Source organism: Conger conger, chromosome 18 (genome assembly GCF_963514075.1).
Source record: "Conger conger chromosome 18, fConCon1.1, whole genome shotgun sequence".
Classification (NCBI taxonomy): domain Eukaryota; kingdom Metazoa; phylum Chordata; class Actinopteri; order Anguilliformes; family Congridae; genus Conger; species Conger conger.
The window spans coordinates 27,083,277-27,105,201 of record NC_083777.1 but is presented as its reverse complement, the minus strand read 5'-3'; the positions used below and the strand labels follow the sequence as shown (position 1 = coordinate 27,105,201).

General features: G+C 49.0%; 1 protein-coding gene across 4 annotated transcripts in view; it reads right to left on the bottom strand.

The window, feature by feature from the left end:
• Nucleotides 1-73: 73 nt before the first annotated feature.
• Nucleotides 74-21,925, bottom strand: part of LOC133118307 (stonin-1) — a 27,310-nt gene continuing 5,458 nt past the window's right edge. For 3 of the 4 annotated variants that reach the window (XM_061228183.1, XM_061228181.1, XM_061228184.1), the window contains exons 2-4: nt 15,496-17,487; nt 14,156-14,358; nt 11,646-13,159 (exon numbers count right to left, since the gene is read on the bottom strand). In XM_061228183.1, the coding sequence (XP_061084167.1) occupies nt 13,094-13,159; nt 14,156-14,358; nt 15,496-17,395 (2,169 nt within the window). In that variant the 5' untranslated portion in view covers nt 17,396-17,487 and the 3' untranslated portion in view covers nt 11,646-13,093. Of the gene's footprint in view, nt 859-2,007; nt 2,098-3,359; nt 3,639-4,879; nt 5,530-5,983; nt 6,078-7,155; nt 7,209-8,697; nt 8,822-10,217; nt 10,320-11,645; nt 13,160-14,155; nt 14,359-15,495; nt 17,488-21,925 lie in introns of those variants that run through there. The other variant, XM_061228185.1, reaches the window with a different exon arrangement.

Sequence of the window (21,925 nt, the reverse complement as noted above, 5' to 3'; positions counted from 1 at the left end):
CCCAATTATTTTGTGTTTTTCATATGATCAAGGTTATTATAAAACAATAATGAAATAGACGAGGAGGCCAATATATGCTTCAAATGTATTGTAATTTTACTGAATCAAAACAACTTATGTGGGCATTTGAAACCGAAGAGCTCACATTTCAACTCTCGCCATTTCAACTTCAGGCGATCGAGATCAACTAAGCCGATAATCTGCTCAAGACTCCAAAATCATATATATTCACAATACTATATACCCATTCAGGAACTTTGTATCCACAAACATAAAGAAAATTAATATCCACAAATAACGGGGGGGAAAAACAAACACTCTGTATCCCTTGCTCGCAGAAACAGCAAGGCTCGAGACTCAGACAACGCGGCACCTGAACGAATGTGCGAGTACACACCTCATTAGCAGTCCTCCCCAGCCGCAGCACAAACGAGCCCGCTTTCAATTTAACGGCATTACACAATGTAATATAAACAACAGCATAAATAAACGCAAACTCAGAGAGCCGTTCACGGTAACGGCTCGTTATAAATTCTCCCTCGGCCCGGGAGTTCTGTTTTCAGGCAGCGGAAGGCTTTCGCCGCCTTTTTCCAGACCGCTGGTCGCCATGGTTCCTTCCCACCGACTTGAATTAACCGATTCTCTTGTATGGCTCTTGTTAGGTTATTTTCCCCAAACACATTAGGCATGTTTTCTCATTATGTCTGGCCTACCTGCAAAGCGTGTTGGCCTACGAGATCCCCTCCCCAGTCACCACTCTGCCTCCCCCACCGCTTTAGAGAAAACGTAATCTTTTCCGCAAAAACACATCACACCATCCTTCAGGTAGAACTTCCATCTGTTCTTGCTGCGGTGGATCTGTAATGCAACACAAACATAATAAGCGCTTCTGATGCAGGAACTGCACTGCAAGGCGTTCTGGGTAACTAATTGGTCACACTGTACAGTAAAGTTAATAAATTTGCATCAACCAATGTAGTTATTAACATGAATTAATGATAGACAAATCCATTAACTAAGCATGAAATTAACATTTCATTAGTTAACATTGATTGCATGATGATTAGGCATTAACAAACCATAGGATGGACTTTATTTAGTTGACCATTAGCAATTACATCAACTGACTTTTCCATTCCAATATGAATTGGCAATACTAATTAATGTAGTTGTTAATGTATTTGCGCATCGTGAATTCACAGAGCTGTACAGATCAACTCCTCAGGAGTAGTTTGTTACTACGACATTAGTTCACGCAAATTCATGGAACTGTAAAGTGTTATCACTCCATTTTAATGCAAGGCCAGTGTCATGCAACGTCCTTTTCAACAGGGGCATCTACGCACAGTATTTGCCCTGTCACTTGCACTGCTACCACATAATACAGTCCAATCCAGCTTAATTGTGTTGGGCCCAAATCAGTTCGATGTCTCGCTAAGAGCGTATGGCAAAAGGGGGGTGAATCGGGAATCGCACTATTCAGAAGAGAATTCATGTCGCTTTAATCACCGAAAGATGAAGGAAGTTCCCGTCCAACTGATGATGTGGACTATTTGGGTCAGGCTCGTTGCTGTTGCTAAACAAATACAAATAAGCCTCGTCTTCAGTCAAAACAAAAACTTCCCAAGACAAATACACTACCGTTAAGCTCATTCTAGTGCCATTGTTTTAAATGGGACACCATTAAAATGAGATATAGCACACAAGGGTCTACAGGCGACAGAATTAGAACACTGACTACCGCAACTTTTATATTTTAAAGAGAAAGCTCATTCATTTTCTAGTGTTTTATTTTATTAGATATATAAGGTTTGACTTCAGAGCCCAAACGCCCCCATAGCAGCCATTATGAAGCCAGCAGCTCATCAAAAACCTCTGCTAATATGAAAAAAAAAAAAACCTTTGGGCATCATTTGGCAGGAAAATAACAAATGGCAAATCAGAAACATGCAGAAAAAAAGTGTAATATCAAAAAGGTGAGATATCCCTTTAATAAGCGCGCCCCACCTTGTCATACTGACACACGACGACGTTGTCTGTGTCAAAGAGGTCTGGGACGTCCTGCTCGCTGACGTCATCTCCCGAATTCAGCGGGTCCTGCAAAAAAAAAAAACCCCCCCAAAAAAACAGGACTTACATTCAGGTAGGATATCGCATAGTCCTCACAAAAGGCCATATGCACAATGTGAGTGTGTGAGTGTGTGTGTGTGTGTGTGTGTGTGTGTGTGTGCATACATTGAGGCATGTAATGGAATATAATTTAACTGAACATAATGACCATAGGCTACCCTGGAGAATCAGACGTTAACCAAAAAATGATGTCACAGCACCACCTGCTGATGGCATTTAGTTGTGGCGAGCAGGTCTGACAAGCCAGGTGGTGAAGCCAAATCTCCAGACGTGTGTGTGTCTCTGTTCCACAACGGCAATCTGTCAATCTTCTCTGTTCAGTCACGAATCTCATTCAGTAACTTCTGATTTAAAAAATTCCCTGATTGATTTGCAAACACGCAGGCGTGAAAATGTGAGATCACCCTTTTGACATGACTGTCTGCCCCAGGGTGCTGGTGAGGGCAAAAATATAGCAAACCCACTTAAACCCAGCAGGCTCCCAAACCCACTTAAACCCAGCAGGCTCTGTTCCTCCTATTCCTCTCTCCTTCCCCCTATCTCTTTCTCTCCCCCTCTCTCCCTCCTTCCCTCCCTCCCTCCCTCCCTCCCCCTCTCCTTCCCTCCCTCCCCCTCTCCTTCCCTCCCTCCCCCTCTCCTTCTCCCTCCCTCCCCCTCTCCTTCCCTCCCTCCCCCTCTCCTTCTCCCTCCCTCCCCCTCTCCTTCTCCCTCCCTCCCCCTATCTCTTTCTCTCTCCCTCTCTCCCCCCCTCCCTCCCTCCCTCCATCCCTCCATCTCCCTCTCCCTCCCTCCCCCTCTCTCTCCTACCCTCACCTTCTCCTATCCCTCACCTCCTCCTCTTCCTCTTCTTCCTCTCCCTCCCTCCCTCCCCCCTCCTCCCTCCCTGACTCCTCTTCCTCCCTCATCTTCATCCCTCCTTCCCCTCATCTCTCTCCCTCACCTCCTCCTCTTCCTCTTCTAACCTCTCTCCCTCCCTCCCCTTATCTCTCCTCCTCCTCTTCCTCCCTCATCTTCATCCCTCCTTCCCCTCATCTCTCTCTCCCTCACCTCCTCCTCTTCCTCTTCTAACCTCTCTCCCTCCCTCCCCTTATCTCTCCTCCTCCTCTTCCTCCCTCATCTTCATCCCTCCTTCCCCTCATCTCTCTCTCCCTCACCTCCTCCTCTTCCTCTTCTAACCTCTCTCCCTCCCTCCCCTTATCTCTCCTCCTCCTCCTCCTCCTCTTCCTCACCTCCTCCTCTTCCTCGGCGAGCTGGTCGGGCCGGTCGCTGTCGCTGTCGGAGGAGCCCCCCCCCGTGCTGGCCCCGCCCTCCTGCAGCGCCCGCAGCGCCTCGGCGTTGATCATGCCCAGGAACTCGTTCTCCGTCATGCCTTCCTGGTCCCCCTCCCCCTCCCCCACCTCCTCTTCCTCCTCCTCCTCCTCCGAGCTGCTCCCGCCGCAGGCCCCGTCCAGCTGCACGATGTCCTCCAGCACGCTGCGGTCGAAGTCGCGCGGGAGACCCGCCCCCAGCTGAGGGGAGCAATCCAGCACCAAAGACTCTGTAGCAGACCCCTCCCATTCCACCATACACACGTAACAGACTCTCACAGACAACTACGCTCACATTCCCACCGTGCGCAACTTTATACTGTCGAGCAGGGCTGTCAAACTGAAATCCCAGGGGGCCGCAGTGTCCGTGGGTTTCTGTCGTTTCCTTTCAATCAGCTGTCAATTAAGGCCATGTGAACAAGGAGTGTGTCCTTAGCCACTCGATGACTTGAATTAACCATTGGTGCTGAGATCAACCCAAAAACTGCCGCTCTCCAGGACCAGGAGCGAGGACCAGTGCTGTAGAGAAAGTGCCTTTCAGGCAGGCTTAAGTTTACAGATACTGTATTATTAATAAACCAACCAGATGGGGAAACTATCGCTGTGTTCCAGATACCAGGGAAACTCTTACTATGACCTTCCGACCAGGAAAGATGCTCCGGAACGGTCCGTTAACTCGGAATTACGAATCGGAAAGTTGTCCTATCACAGGTCCGACTCATTCAAACTGGCTGAAATGTCGGAATACACAATAAGGGCGAACGTCGGTTAACAGCTCAATAGCTTTTTACATTTATTCTAAATGTTCCCAGTAGCGGAGAAGCTTATGGAGCTCAGCACCTAAAGCCACAGCTTCTCGCCAGCTGCCATGTTACTGACGGCTGCTGCGAGGCAACAACTGGAGAGCTCCGAGCTCGTAACTCCGAGCTCCCAAGTCGGGGCTGCGGGAGCTTCCGAGTTCACAAGGAACGCAGCGCATGCATCAATATTGAAAGCTCCGTCTCCCTTCTGCTGACGATGACATTTTTATGCATCTCCCGAAAACTCATGAAGCGCAGTTTCGGGGGAACATTCCAAAGCACGGAAAAAAAAAAAAAAAACAACAACTTGTGTTCCCGACCGGATCCTCCTGGGATTAAAACAAGGGGTGGAAGGAATGCAGGGGCCTTGTTCGTCTATAATAAAAACCTGTCGGCGACGTCACTAGGAAAATGTGCTTTTACAGAACGTTCCCCAGCACTCAATGACCCTGCAGCGAGGTAATGCAGCAGAGCGAGTAAAGTAAGGTCTCCGTCTCACTGACAGTACGGCCGTGATGACGACAACATCTACGCACACAGAAAACCCCAAGTGTTAAATGCAAATGCAAATGCAAATGCCAAACGAGGGGTACTCCACAGAGATACTCTTGATGGATGTTGCGGTGACGCCACTGTACTCACCGTGGAAGTGCCCTCGGGCCTGGCGATCTCTGCCCCCGCGTCCTCGTTAAGCACGTCCGCCCCCTGACCCCCGACCTCTGACCCCGCGGCCGGCAGCTGGCCCGTCGCGGCTGGGAAGCCGGAGAGCTGGACGGGCTGGGGCGTGGCCAGGCCCGTGTCGAGCGGCCGCGGGCTGAACTCGATGCCTTCCAGGGTGAACAGGTCGTCGCCGGGGCTCTCGGGGGGCAGGGACGGGGGCTGGGCAATTTGGGGGGGCAGGGACTGGGCCTGGACCATCGGGGGGGGCTGCGGGGCCTGGGGGATTGGCGGGGGCTGAGCTTGGACAATTTGGGGTGGCTGCACCTGGAGGATCGGTGGGGGCTGCGTGGGTTTTGGGGGGAGGGGCCGGGCGCACTGGTTCAGGAGAACCTGCTGTGGTTGTGGCTGTGCCTGTGGTTGTGGCTGTGGCTGTGGCTGCTGCACCTCTGGAGGCCGGAGGAGGGGCCCAGCGGAGGTGGGCGGGGCGTGCAGGATGGTGGTGGGGGGCATGACCCTCGGGGGGGCCGGGGGCTCCCTGGGGTTCATCATGTGCTGCACGGGCTGGGACAGGATGCGGTTTGCCCCCGGGGCCTGGGTCACCATCACAGGGACGTTCACCTTGTACAGGTGACCTGGGGGGGCAACAGAGAGAGGCATGAAGTGGCTAAGGTACATGACTGACTCGGAAGGTTGGTGGTTGGCCCTGGTTTAGCCATGATAAGATCCGCACAGCTGTTGGGCCCTTGTACAAGGCCCTTAACTCTGTATTGCTCTGTAACGCTGTTTTAATTATAGACATAATAACTGGGGGGTGGACACAGCAGAGAATTCTGTAACTCCTGTTTTTGTAATAACAATTCCAAGTGGAGGAGCACCACTCTCCCTGAGTCAGAAACTCAAGAGCCTTTCAATTTCCTCCAGTACTCCGCCTCAGTGGTAACCGTGCTGTGCAGAATACGGTCAGGAACAAGCGGCCATTTTAGACCACCAGAAAAAGCAAAATGCCTTTACACGATTCCACAATGGGTGGAGAAACAGGTGTGAGTGTGTTAGAGGGAGGTTGCGGAGATGAGGGCCGATTTTTACCGGAGGAAGTCTGCAGCGTGACCCCAGCGGGAATCTGCACAGGGTAGCTCACTCCTGGTGGAAGGGAGAAGGTGGCGAGGCTAGCAGTGGTGTTCTGGAAGGATTTAAACACCACATTGTATAAGTCTACAGAGCAATTAACGAATTAACTGTTCATTTAAACTCATAACATCTCTGAGCTCCCTTCGGCCATTCTGCTTGCATCTTGAAGTTGATACAAAAATCCATTACAAATTTCAGCCACCATAGTGTTGAATACAGGACTTATTGAAGGGCGGGTGGGGGATGGGGGTTGGGGGCTGACCAAGGTTTTAGCAGAACAGCATCTCAAAGTGTCATTCATTACCTGAAGGCAGGGGCATGCAGGTGTGTACAATTTCACAACACTGTCTTTTTCTGAATGACGCACAATTAACTGAAAGAACTGGGGGCCTGTACAAATTAAATTGTTAAAATGAAATGCACATAATGAGAGATATAGTGAAGCAGAACAGACTGTCAGCCTGCCAGGTTAAACCGACTTTGAGACGTGCGGTGGGACGAAAAAAACAAAAAACTGTCACTCGTCACAAAAGCAAGACATTTCTTTCACAGAGAATAAGAAAGCAAATGTATATCCACTTATTGTTCCTGTTCATTTCATTACAGGTTAAAATACATTTCTCATTTTCTTACAGAACTCCCTGCAATTGTGTTCCTTTTGCTGGGTTGATTTATACGATGTCGTCTTGACCCGCCTGACTGCGCGTCATAACGCAAGACTCTCACGAACAATGAGTTCAAGCGTGAAGTGCCGCCATTGCCCTCCCGTCTACAATACGGAGGATGATGTAATTGTATTAACGGCACTCTTTTACAGCAGTCCTCTGCGAACCGAACGACTGACCTGGGACTGCCCCTTACAAACGAACGGCGAAGCAGACGCAAGACTCGCGGGTGGCCACAACGGCTCGGGCCGATTCACAATCTGAGTTCAATTTCAAAAGTAATACCACTCCATCTAGAATATGACCCGGTGCAATTCCGGGAGAGTGGATAGCTATAGGCTTTAAATCCCTCCAGGGATTTTCTCCCACACGGGACATTTTTCATATTACCATATTTCAACGTTTCTCAGAATGAAATCATATAGACGGCGCTGAGCCGATTTTAAAATTGCATTTGTCACTTACCGCTTTAGTGGTGAAAGTCTGAACACTCTGGCCTGCAGGAATGACTACTGAAGCTGCGGGAGCCGGGGAGAGAGAGAGCAGGAGATTTCAACAAATCAGTTCTGCATTGTGCCAGTTCACTTTATTACTTCATGTCAGGTGAATTATATATATTTTTAAACTGGACACAGGGGAGAGATGGGATATGATGAGAAGTTGATGACGACTGAACTGATAAAGGTGATTAATATTCATGTTTTACTTTGTAATTTTTTTAAAATGAGGATCATGTAAACCATGGTGTGATGACCATGTATGCAGTGCATCTTCCACAGTTGAAATCTAGAGCAATGCTCAGGAGAAGGTAACACTTGAAGCAAAACACCATGTAGTTGTGGTGAACAGGACCGTGAACAAGTACAATGGAAATGTTAATGTTTAACAGAGAGGCTGGTAAATTTGAAATTCCTATATACTGTATTTGTCTTGGACAGAGGACCAATCTGAAGGCCCAGAAAATGAAGCAACTTAACAAAAAGGACCCCCACCTTAATAATACAGCTGGGGTCACACAATTGTCTAACACAGGGGTGTCCAATCTTATCCAGAAAGGGCCGGTGTGTGTGCAGGTTGTTGTTTTAGCACAGGACTAAGACAGCTGATTCTACTCATCAAAGTCTTGATTAAAGACCACGATCAGTTCATTAGTATAATCAGGAGTGTTACTGCTAGGTTAAAACAAAAACCTGCACCCACGCTGGCCCTTTTAGGATTGGATTGGACACCACTGGTCTAACACCCCAGATAGACAGTGGAGTGGCTATTTAACACACCAATACATGGACATACATCGCCGCCCATTATATCAATCTGTAGCAATAATGCAGCAGTTAATTACAATGACCACAGTATTCCCAATTATAGAAACACAACAAGCTAGATTTGTCAGAATCTTTAATGCGTCTCAAACCCTGGTCCTGGAGGGCTAAGGGGTCTGCTGGTTTTTGTCTTCTCCTAAAATCAGCACCCGTTTGAGACAAACCAGATGAGGTGCGTTAACAGTGTAATCAACTGCTCTAATTGATTAATTAAGTGCAGAGCAACAAAAACCAGCATAACCTGCAGACATCCAGGACCAGGGCTGGAGCCCATTGGGGTATTTATTAAAAGATGGGGAAAAATCCATAAAAAAATCGTAAGTGAAAATGTGTTTTGGAACTTGCAGAGGATCCCCAGAATTCCCTGTGCCGCAATTCATGAGCCCCTGGTTTAGGGCATCGGTGTAAAAACATTGCAGTGGGCCTCACTCCTGGGCTTGGAGAACTGCCGGGCGTGCTGGTGTTTGTTTACACCTTAATAATCAGCGAACAATTCAGACCCAAGAAACCAGGTGAGGCAAGCTAACCGTGTAATCAACAGCTTTAATTAATTTAATGAACCAATTAAGTGTTAAGTAACAACAAAAGCCCAGCGTGCGCGCACAGGACCGGGAGTGAGCGTTACTGCTCGATTGCGTTCCCCGCGTCAGAGGTACGCCTCGCGCGGACGTCCTCTGCACCGGACCTGCGGGTTTGCGGACGGTCTGCGCATAGCTGGCGGGGAGCTGCAGGACGAAGTTGGACGGGTTGACGGTGTCTTTCAGGAAGCCCTCCACTGCTTTCGACTGCATGACCTTCGACTCCCACAGCTGCGTGGGACACAGAGAGGGGCAGTCGTCTAGCAACGGGACAGACACGCTTCGCCAAACAACAACACGGGTGAAGCAACGTTTTTCGGTCTCTCGGTACTCCGAGTGAGTTCCATGGAGAGCAGTCTTTTCATTGGTTTGTGCAAAAACATCACGAACCCCATCACACAGCCACTCCAGGCATTACGGGGGTTGAGTAGGCTCTATTTTACCATCATTACAGACAGCCATTCGCCTCCAATAACCCCAGTTCAGGAGTGTCAAACTGAATTCCGAGGGGGCCGCAGTGTCTGCAGGTTTTTGGGGTTTCCTTCCAATCAGCTGTCAATGAAGGCCTTGAGAACAAGGTCTGTGGATTCTTTAGCCAATCAATGACATTGAAAGAACCACAGGCACCGAGAACATCCCAAAAACCAGCTGACATTGCGGCCCTCCAGGACTGGAGTTTGACACCCCTGCCCGAGTTGTTCCCATTCAATGGCTACCCTGTGGTTCAAAGGACACCTGTCTGACTGAAATCATTAAAGGCCAACACACATCAGCAATCACTTCCTGGTTTAGTATCTAAAATGTTCACAAAAAGTGGTGATGTACAACAGACACGTATAAGGTGCAAAATTGTCAAAAACAACACTCTGGATCTCGTTAAGAATACCCTGGGGCTACATGTGTTTATACTAGAGAGGAGAGACTACTGATTTCCAGACTGACCTCATTGCTCAAAATTACATACATTTATTATTCTTCACCAGCATACAACTTTTGCCATTTCCAAATAAGCAACAACAATTTTTTGTTTCTCCGTAGCTTAATGTGCTGAAATGGTGCCATTAAGATAATAAATTACAGCATAAATACACAAAATGCCAAGGTAAAATGGCACTAAAAGCACTAATATTTCAACTGCACCAGTACCCCAGTAAAATGTAATCATTCTGTAATGTCAGCAGCACATCGGGAAAAGTGTTATTTTAAGACATGAAAGCATCACACAGTGGCCCAAAATTAATAACTAAATACAATAATCACGATAGGTCTGGCCAAGAATACAGGGCAGCACCAAACATCTCACTCAGGAGTGCACTAGTGAGACACAGTCTCTTCTCTCTCAAACTTTTCATCAAAGATTATAGCCGCTGCAAACCATACATCTATCTGGAGGCCACGGCAACATCCATTCGCTGCCTCCATGACAGCTCATATAATTAAATTATGTCCCTTAATCCTCCATGGCTGGCTCGACTTGCAGCCTAAGCTCCCTTGATGCCAATCAAAGCTGCAAAAGCAGCAAGATTTAAAAAAAAAGCAAGATAGCAATCTTTAAAGTGCATTATCTTTGGCCCCAGTGACATGACCTGACCTCTGACCTTTCTCCCAGGTGAGTGTGGTTCCTCACCTGTCTCAGGTCCTCCAGCACACGGTCCTCCACCCCCTCGTCCAGGAAGAGCTCCCTCAGGCTCTCGATCACATCCTCCATAATGGAGAGGTACAGCTTTGGCTACAAGGGTTTGCGTTCAGGCCAGGTTTGGTTGGTGGGAAAAGAGGTTGAATATAGATATAGAATATAGATTATATGTAGAGGTTGGATCAGCCAGAACTGCAATGTGTAGACCAGTAGTCAGTCCTGGGCCCCCTGTGTATGCTGGTTTTTGTTCCAACCACAATTGCAATCCGAATACATTTAACTGGCAGTTCATTTTTGTCAATTACTCTTTTTCGTGTTTAGAGGGACTCTTTACCATCTTTAGCCACATTGTGCTAGAAATAGCTATGTACGCCACAAACATAGCATGTCCATGTTTTAACTGATCAAATTCAAGACCGAGATGAATCAATGGGCTCATAATTTTGGACCCAGTCAGAAAACATCACAAGATCTCACAATTTGCTTGATGGACGGTGCTTGGAGTAGCAAACCGTATTAGCACATCTTCTAAAATAACACCATTTTCTCCCTTTAGCAATAATGCATTACTTGTCATTTAACATTAGGCTATTTATCAATGCATTATTGACAAAGATAGCGGCTAATTATCTCAAAGTATGACGGTAACAAAAGCTATAGCAAATACATATCTACTTTTAAACCATGATTAACTGACGCCAACTGGTAAATAAATCCGTTTTCTTTTTTTACTTAACAAACAAAAAAAGCGAAATACTTTGCAAACTTTGACGGATTGGTTTAGCAATTCGACTAGTGACGTCTCTTAATGTCCGTCCGGCTGGAAAGATAGGCCCCACTAAAGGTTGTAAATGTAATTCCCGACACGCCACTTACCACGGGGTTCGAATTGGATAGCATTGTTAATGCACTGATGCTCTTCACCGTTGAAAAGTCCCGAGCTGTTCAGTTCTCTGTTAATTTTCAGATTCTTCTGCAGGAGTGACTTCGCGCACTTCCTCACCTGGAACTGGCATCGATCGCTAACGACCTATCAAGACATGTGATCTGTATGGCTTGAAAACCAAGGGAGCGTTTAGCTGGCTACATTTCCTCTATAACCAATAATTTCCCCTTGAACTTTAAATGAGTTTAATTTCACAGGACGGTTCGTTAACTAAATGGGCAATGTAGTGGCAATGCTATGGAATTGAATATTAACATTGACATTACCATGAACGACTAATGGAGAGACACATGCGATTTGAAAACTCAAATAAAAATGGATTGAAACAAAACATGCATTTCTATTATATTTAGCCTCGTGGTGACGATAATAATAATAATAATAATAATAATAATAATAATAATAATACATATTTAAATGGTTCAACCAAAGGAGATCATTCAAAATTCGATACAACCTCATTACAAAGTTGATATTTTTCTGATGAGAGATTTATTCGTTTTAAGCAGTGGCACATTGAGTGATCAGTTTTCCACAACAGTAATCATGGATCCTACCGTTGCAAAACAAGTCATGAAAGGCGTTTGAATTTATTTACATGTAGAATTTGATAAGAGAAACTGAGATACGGGCATATTAATCCAGCGCATGCTGCAAACCTTAGCTCTGTTGCAGTACTCCGGGGCTACGTCTTTATCCAAATGGCATGCTATGAACTATTATTAATGTGCAGTTAGTTCACGTCATACGCCATAAAAATATAATTACATACCTTAACTTTGTGTGAGTAGGCTACGCTATACTAGACGCAAATGAAGCGCCATCTTAATAGAATTAATTTAACAAGCAATTCATTCATGAACGTTCAGAACTAGCTGCTTGTTAATCGAAGAAAGTGCATACGATTTCCATTACGTAAAATGCCTACCCACACTTTCATAGCTAGTTTCCTCATTATCTCTGTAGCCTACTGTAGAATAACAGATCTGTAATCGTAGAAGCTCATAACACAGACCTATTTACGATAGGTATACCAGTCCTGGGCGTTTTCTCCTCATTTTTGTACGGAAGCCCGTCCCATAGCATAAGACAACATAGCGGTCGCGCACCAAAGTGTATGGGAAAGAGCGTTTGATTGTGCTTTTCTCATGTTTTTTTGCAATGACAAACACTGTCAGGAGCAGCTGGGCAGGTTTTGCAACAGACATATTGAGCTTTTTTTTTTTTTACACAAGTTTCAGAAGACATAATAAAGGTGTGTAACTACACATTGCACAGATGTTATTATACTGTGAGATACACGTGTTCTCGTTTCTCTTCCGCGCCAGGGGAACATGAAGGGGATTCCCACCATCTCCCCTGGCGACAAACAGTCCCGTGCCATAATCAGGAGTAATCAAATGTGCAAAGTAAAGGTGTAGATGTGCGTGTGCATAGCTGCCAACTCTCACGCTTTCGGCGTGAGACACACGCATTTGCCTGTTTTCACACGCACATGGAAATGCGTGTGTCTCACGCCGAAAGCGTGAGAGTTGGCAGCTATGCAGTGTGTGTGTGTGTGTGTGTGTTCTGTTCAGAGTTATCATCTCGCTTCAGGTAATGCCCCATGAAAAACAGAAATGATCAGGTCACACCTTCTGATTGGCATTATAAGATACAACAGAAATGTGCGCATACTGGAATGCAGACGAGCCGATGATTAAACAATGCACTATGGGAAAGCGCAAGAGCCCATCGGCGTGGTGATTCTGGTGCTCCACATCGCTCCTTTTTCAGTCAGTTTTTCTGCAGCACGCGTCTACTGCGTTTCAGCGTTAGCAACCATTGGGGGGATGGGGGGTGGGGGGTGGTTGGTGGAGGTCAGTAATTTGGGGACTTGGCATCATGGGTGTGTCCGATCAGGAGATCCCGGACGGGGGGGTCACTGCGTCGCACAGTCAGGCTGCCTCCGTGACTCCGTTTCGATCCACTTCTTCTCGATCTCCACCTGAAGTGCGGACACAGCGAGGCGTTTGGTGTGAAACCAAAATGATGGTTTTACATACACCGGCTATTAATTGCCTAGTTTAAATAGTATTGTGTGGATATACAATGAAAGGCAAACAGCTGTGTAGAGTAGTGTTTATTAAAAGGGGTAATAGGGAATATGGTGAGGGTAGGCAATTTCCACTTTTCCCTGTGGAAAGCACTGGTTGTGTGGCTTTTATTCTTTGACTAACCTCCCACCACATGAGACGGCTACTTTGCAAATGACTGCTGCTTAGAATGTGTAGCTACTTAACACTTAGGGTTTTTTTTAAAGGTTTTTCAAAATTGCAAGTCACTGTTCTGCTTTCAATTACCAGCAGTGATCATTAAATAAGCATTAGAATATTTGGCTAAGAACATTCTGTTATGTTCAGTTAAGAACAACCTTCCCCTAATCCTGAACTAAAGAGACTATAGTACGGGGAAGAACACACAGACTGACGCAGACTGACTCTCACACACACACACACTCACTCACACACACACACACACTCACTCACACACAAGCACACACACACACACACACACACTCACACTCACACTCGCACACACACTCACACACACTCACACACACTCACACACACTCACACACACTCACACTCACTCACACTCACACTCACACACACTCTCTCACACTCTCTCACACTCTCTCACACACACACACTCACACACACACACACACTCACACACACACACTCACACACTCTCACACACTCTCTCACACACACACACACACTCACACACACTCACACACACTCACACACTCTCACACACTCTCTCACACACACACTCTCACACACTCTCACACACTCTCTCACACTCTTTCACACTCTCTCACACTCTCTCACACTCTCACACACTCTCACACACTCTCACACACTCTCACACACTCTCACACACACACACACACACACACACACACACACACACACCTCGGCTGTGGCCCCCACAGTACCTGGCAGTGGTAGTGTGTCTTAGCACCCACGTGCTTCTGAGGCTGGATGTCACTCTCCGTGCCCAGGGACTTCACCTTGGTCCCGGACACCACCGCCTCGGCCACCTCAAACTCCACGGTCACGAAGGGGTACCAGAGGGTGGGGACCTCCTGGTCCGAACCCAGCTCCAGCTTGCAGGAGAAGGAGTGTGGGTGGTCCACTGCTGCAGAGGGAGCCGGAGAACACGGCGGTAGTGCGCGTTCTCGCCACCAGGGGGCGTTAAAGGGCGCTACACCATACGCCGTCGAGTCTAACCGCTTATGATTAACACCCAAATTATTTATCGGTTTGTTTGTCATTTCTCATTTTTTTTCAGAAGCTCTTAACCCAGGTAAGCATTCTGTAAGCATCATTAGGGGTTACAAACGGTGTTAAATTCAGCTTTAGATGCAAATTACACTGAAAAACAGGCTGACAATTACACTGCTGGAAAATATTCAAGCTCTTGCCTTAATTATCACCAGATCATTTTTTTGTTTGCGGTTGTTGGCAGGTGCTCTAATAGAGCATTAGCATTGCTAAACAGAGTAGAAAATACAGTTTAAATGCAAAATTACACTGACAAATAACCCTGGCAATATTACCATTGGGAAGTGCAATAAGGAATAGGTACACCTGAGCCTTACGGGGATGCTGTTGAGTGTTACTGAGTAAAAGATTATAACCGTGTTGGCAGGTGCGGCATTCAAAGCCACAGCCTCACTGCTTCTGGCTACAGATGGTACAAGAACTGCAATGATACGAGTAAAAACATGCATTTCCTGGGATCATTTCCCACATTAGTTGCACATTGGGAGTAAACTCATTTGCACTACGCAAAATTAGTCCTGAGACTAAGTTCAGCATTGATACTGCATGCCACGGTGCCATGTATGGATGACAGGATTTCCGTTATACTTATTGTAAGACTCTTGCTTTGTATAGATCACTAGTTCCCAAACCTCTCATCAGGGACCCACAGTCAGATCCGTTGGGGCGGCCTGTAGCGTAGTGGTTAAGGTACACGACTGGGACACACAAGGTCAGTAGCCACAATAGGATCCCCGGTGTAGCCACAATAAGATCCGCATAGCCGTTGGGCCCTTGAGCAAGGCCCTTAAGACCCTGCATTCCTCCAGGGGAAGACCGTCTCCTGCATAGTCTAATCACAGCTGATGCAACTGATCAAGCTCTTGACTAGTTGTATCAGCTGTGCTTGAGATGGAACACCTCCAATACGTGGACGAGCTGGGAGTCCTCGAGGAGAGGTTTGGGAACCACTAGCACAGCGATACATGTTATTATTATCAGTACTCCTTACCCATGTTCTTGGCCGGCAGCCTGTCGATCCTCCACACGATGGCGCCGTAGACGTTCTCGTACTTGACGGTGCCGACGGACACCTGCATGACGGGCTGCGATTCCGCGGCGCTGACGGAGCCCAGGCAGGCGTTGCGGTTCATGCGGGCCTTCAGGGACTTCTGCCGGAGCAGGGTGACGGTGCGCGACACCTTCACCCAGTCCTCCGGCACCGGCACCTGGACCAGGACGTTCTCGCAGAGCGGCGTCTCCGCGCTGGCGGGCGAGGAGGAGGAGGAGGAGGAGGAGGAGGCGGCCATGTTGATGAAGGCCTGGAGCTCCACGTAGGCGCCCTGCACGGTCACCACGGCCTTCACGGAGAAGGGCAGCTCGCTCGGGCCCAGGGTGGCCGTCTGGTACCTCATGAGCTCCACGCGGCAGCCGTCCGGCGGACAGAACTTGACCAGCCGGGACCGGCGGAACTCGGCCTCGTTGACGCAGGGGTGGAAGCGGCAGTCGGACACCTCCATCCAGGGGGCCTCCCCCTCCTCCTCCTCCGAGCCGTAGACGGGGTCGCTGCGGCACAGCTGGGCGTCGTTGAGCGCCAGGAAGCAGTCGCCGGCGCCGTTGAGGAAGGCCAGGCAGTAGACCCGCGTGAGGGCCCCCCGCTCCAGGAGGACCCCCTCCTTGTCGAGTCGCGCCCACAGGTGGTCCACCACGCTGAGGGTCATCTCCTGCTCCTCGTAGTGCCGCCGAGGCTGGACCGGGTGGGGCAGCTTCATCAGCTCCTCCTCCACGGAGGCCACCAGGTCCTCCATGTCGCCCGGCTCGGCGGTGCCCAGCTTCAGCAGCTGCTCGGTCTCGGCCTCGTGCGTCACCTCGGGCTTCGGGTGGTAGCGCTTGCGCTCAGCGAAGCAGACCTGCTCCACCTTCACGGTGTGGATCTTGCGCGGCTCGCCGTAGCCCTCCAGCTTGGGGGCGGACAGGCGGAAGTGAGGCTGCAGCTGGAACTCCTTGAAGGGCTTCTCCAGGCCCTTCTCGTAGTACATCTGGAGGACGCCGCCGGGGAGCAGCCGCAGGTAGATGGGCCCCCACTGCCGGGAGGACATGCGGTTCTTCTTCTCGGGGATCCGCAGCATCATAGGCCAGCCGTCCCGCCGCTGGCTGAGGAGCAGGCCCTGGGGAACGAAGGACGGGCGACCCACCGGCCCCGCTCCCCTCACCGCCACCATGCAGGGAGGCGCTCCCCCTCCTCCTCCTCCTCCTCCTCCTCCTCCTGCCTCTCCACCGCCCCCGTCCAGGTCCTCCGCCCGCAGCCTCTCCAGCTTGTGGCAGATGTAGCTGTAGGAGCTGTGGATGGGGTCGCGCGGGGGCTGGTAGCCGTCCTTGGTGCGGATGAAGAAGCGGGGCGGGGCGGAGCCCGAATCCGAGTCCGAGGACGAACTCCCGGACTCGGCCCGCGCGGACTCGCCCCAGAAGGGGTTGAAGTGGCCCGGGTCGTCCCGGAAGGCGGGGAGCGCGGGCAACGCGGAGGAGCCCTCCGAGGGGGCCTGCTCGGAGCCCGGGGACGGCAGGGTGGCCGCGGACGGACTGGAGAAGCTGCGGAAGAACTCGGGCCGGTCCCGGGGCCCGCAGAGGAAGGGCGAGGGGCCGACGGGGGTCTCGCGCACCGGCGTGCACTGGGGCGTGTTGGCGGGCACGCAGGAGCCCCCGTTAAAGTTAAAGTGCGTCTGGGGGGAGTCCAGGGAGGCGGAGAAGCTCCAGGAGGCGTCTCCCGCGGCGGGGAGCATCAGCTTCAGCCCGTTGGGCCTGGATGGCGACGCCCCGGTCGCCGGGGGCGACTGCAGGGGCTTATGGGGCGAGGAGAGGGGGGCGGCCTCGTCCTCGAACGTCACCCAGTTGGGGTGGTTCATGGAGCACATGACTGCGGTGGGCCTCCGTACAGATACACCTCAGAGATATCAGCTGCTCGGGGCCCCACTGCGTACACCACCGCCGGTCACGCTGAAACGGACTACAGAGAGAAAAAGGGAGAGTCAACCTCAGGCCCAGCAGACAGGAACAGGAAGTTCATTACTGTAACTTTATCAAGAAATTCAACTTTGCCCTTGGAGTGGGTCCAGACAGTGTATGGCAGATGTTGACATTTTATTTAGATAAAAACATTCTTTACATTCTTTCCATCCATGTGCAGAAACTTTGTAATATTTCCCTGGCAACAGACATGCATAGCTCCTGTCCGGTTTCCATCATAAATATGAGTTATGCCGTGTCCCTGAACAGAAAACATACTAATTAATTTTGTTTTTTTTCCACAAAGTAGCCTAGTCTATCGGTCAATTTGGGATACATTCAATGCGGCCACTGAGCACACAGAAATCAGGACTCTGCATTCTAATCTATTTCTGTCCAGTGAAAGCAGTTAGAGGCTTGTTTGTGATCTGATCATTCCCATGTGGTTTTAATTGTGCACATTCAACTTGTATTTGGAGTCCAACCAGAATTTATACAGCGGTTTGATGAAGGCACAGCCACAATTGTTTTTGCAGCAGAAGAAAAGTCCTCCCAGAGGTTCCAAATATGCGCGCGCACACACACTCACACTCACACACACTCTCACACACACTCACACTCACACACACTCTCACACACACTCACACTCACACTCACACACACACTCACACACTCACACACACTCACACACACTCACACACACTCACACACACTCACACACACTCACACACACTCTCACACACACACTCACACACACACTCACACACACACTCACACACTCACACACTCACACACTCACACACTCACACACTCACACACTCACACACTCACACACTCACACTCACAGCTGTAGTCTTAAGAGGCACTTTCTGCCGTAGGAATTTCAATTTATGTTTGACCGAGCATTTTTGTTCCGACCTCAATGCAGTGGGGGGGCAAAAGGCAAAAAATTAATTAATTAATAAATAGAAACAGAGCCCACCCAGGACCCAGACTGAGAAAAGATCAATACCAATATCTGCAGGCTGTCAGGTCCGATTACCTCCCGCGCACAAACGAGCACATTCATCACATCCAGCAGCCCAGTTTCCACCCAGTTCAGCAGAACCCAAGGCGACGGGGGGAAGCTGAGAGAGAGAGGAGGGGGTGCTGGTACTGTGAGCAACGACACGGAATGGAGGAACGGGGTGAGATGGGAACTCGGCCATCCGGACCCTCTCACCGGGAGACCGGCGCGCGCCTTCAGGGGGTAAAGAAACGGCTCGGCATCTTCTCCACGGGAATCGGACCCAGCTTAGGAGACGGGAAACACCGGGACGACGTCTAGACAGGCAGCCAGTCAGCCGTCCAAACCGTTTAAAAAACAAAAATTCTCCATTAATGAATTATAACGTGGTTAGAGCAGCCTGTTCCTATCTTTCACGCTGGTCTCTACATGCATGTCGGAATGAAGTTAATATGCCTCTTATGACTCATGTTTTGGCACCTCGCAGGGGAAACACTGGGTTTAGTACTTCAGGCACTGCAGTGATACACTGTTAAGCTCGCTGCTCAATACAGTTTAATGTGAACGCACTTAATCGCAGTTAAGACGCTATGCTAATGCTGTTGTTTTTGCGAGCACTGTTTCTCCAGTGCGGAGTCTAATCACCTGAATCATGGCTGTACTGCACCCATTATTGTTATTGCTGCTGTGATATGAACCATATGTAACGCATCACAGCCGGTCACACTGGAAAAATTCTGATAAAAAATGTTATCATGCCCCTGACAAGCGATAAATCACCATTTACTGACGAACTGGCATTAATTAAGAGGGGTGGAGACATTTGGAACGGTGGGGTGAGAGACAGCAACTCACAGCTGGACAGTGTGGGGGTGAGCGCTGGGTGGATCCACTCCCGTTTAAACAAATAAAAAAAAACTCAAAGAGTGCTGACTGCCAGAAGCTGACCTCTGCCACCCTAAATTCTTGGCGAATTCAAGACACGAGGGGGGTTGAATTATTAAGTGGCACGGCAGAGAAAAGCTTTTCCCAACTGCGCTGTTGCTCTTTTTATTTTTTTTGCATCAGCTTGTCCCCGCAATATAGTTCAAGTGGAAACATCTGGAACACAAAACCCTACTTTGTCCAAAACCCTGAGAAAATTAAAAAAGGGAGGCGGGAGGGGGGGGGGGGGGGGGAGAAGAGAGAAACTCTCACATTCCACACCATGCCACACTACCACATTCCATGTGCCCACCTCCTCGCATTTAAATATAGGGATTTAAATATAACCGCTTGAAATCGGCCCGGTCGCTGCTGAGTAATGTCGGCGGCCATCTTGGATATCGTGGAATCGGATCCGTTTTGGCTTTTCTCCATTTCATTTTTGGCAGGAGTCTCTGCTGCGCTGTCGCTATTTTTCATGCCTTTCCTTTCGCGCGTCCGCCAACACAAAATGTATTAATGCTAACACCTGGGGTGTCAAAATAGAACACTGCAGGTAAAATATGCGGCAGGCTACAGAGACATAGAGAAAAAAATGTTCTCTAGTCCTTCCAGGGAAAGTGCTTTGATGCAGCAACGAGGGATTCGACAAAGTGTGGCTCCCCTGACGCTGTGTGTGAATTACACACACACACACCTTGTTTACGAATAAACAGAAGAAACCACAAGCAAGTATTTATGCAAAAACAGTGAAATACGCTTAAATAAGCATGAAAGCAGTTCGGAAGTCGAACTCATACTTAGGCCATAATTGAAGGCTGTGTTTGGACAAACATCTCTTATCCATTATCCAAGGAATTTGGTCAGGGCTTATTACACAGAAAATGGGAAAGGGGGGAGAGAGAGAAAGAGAAAGAAAAAAAGAGAGAGAGAAAGAGAGAGAGAGAGAGAACACACAGATGAATAGAGCCTAGAGGCAGTGATGTGAGTTGAAAATGGTCCTTTCCCCAAATTTAGGGCTCGTATAAAATTACATTAGGCAGCTACACTGTGTATTAAAATGGCTTCCAGTATCCATAACAACGATACCTAGTCGTTTCAATCTCAATGTAAAAATGAATGCGTATTCTAATCCAGAATCCATTTCTGTGAGCACTATTTAGCACAGTTTGGACATTACAAAAAGATCAGACACTATAAACCAAAATATCCTACTGCTTCAAAGTACCTCTCAAAATGGAATTATGTTCACACACTCTGATGAAAATCTTGATGAAATCTGAGGACGTTCACAAGTTTACGATGTGTTGTGGGAGCCCTTTGGAAACAGACAGCACACCCTGCAGCCCCGGTGAAACCCCATCAGTGCGGTGAATTAAAATCCCCCGCAGTGAGTGGACGGACGTCTGTTCCCCCGTGCCACACGGTGTTACGCAAGGGCGACACAGGACGGTCTGCAGGTTATAAATAAACGGGCCAAGAGCTGTCGCTGGGGCAAGCACACCCAGAGCACCCAAAGGCTCCATAGAACAGTCTGGACTGCAGTGAGCGGTAATTGTGGTGATTAGACAAGCCCTGTCTCCTGCCTACATAATCACTCAACACTGCACCTGCAGAGAGAGAGAGAGAGAGGAGAGAGAGAGAGAGAGAGAGAGAGAGAGAGAGAGAGAGAGAGAGAGAGAGAGAGAGAGAGAGAGAGAGAGAGAGCGAGAGAGAGAGAGGAGAGAGAGCGAGAGAGAGAGAGAGAGAGAGAGAGAGAGAGAGAGAGAGAGAGAGAGAGGGGGGGGGGAGATAAGGGGGAGAGAGAGAGAGAAGGAGAGAGGGAGAGGAGAGGAGAGGAGAGAGATGGAGAGAGAGGGAGAGAGAAGGAGAGAAGGAGAGAGGGAAAGAGAGAGAGAAGGGGGAGGGAGAGAGAAGGAGAGAGGGAGAGAGGAGAGAGGGAGAGGGAGGGAGAAGGAGGAGAGAGGGATGAGAGGAGAGGGAGATGGAGAGAGAGGGAGGGAGAGGAGGGAGAGAAGGAGAGAAGGAGAGAGAGAGGGAGAGAGAAAAGGGGAGGGAGGGAGAAGGAGAGAGGAGAGAGGAGAGAGAGGAGAGAGGGAGATGGGAGATGGAGAAAGAGGGGGGGAAAGGGAGAGGGGGGAGAGAGGGAGGGAGAGAGAAGAATAGAAGGGAGAGGGAGAGATAGGGAGAAAGAGAGGGAGGGGGGGGAGTGTTGCTCTGCACCATGCAGCAAGGAGAGACTGCATCAACACAGGGAGAGGGAGAGGGGGAGAGGGGGGGAGAGGGACATCCCAGACAGAAGAAAAAACAGAGAAAGCAGTGCCCTTAGAAACCACACAGACATTCCTTGGTACAATCAGGTTCACAGAAACAGATGGAACCTGGTCACCCATCAAGCACCGTACAGACTGACGGAGCCTGATAAAGAACCATCAAGAAAGACTGATAACACGTTATAAAATGAGCATAATAAATAGCAATGACTCAGAAGATTCTGGCTTAAGCCACT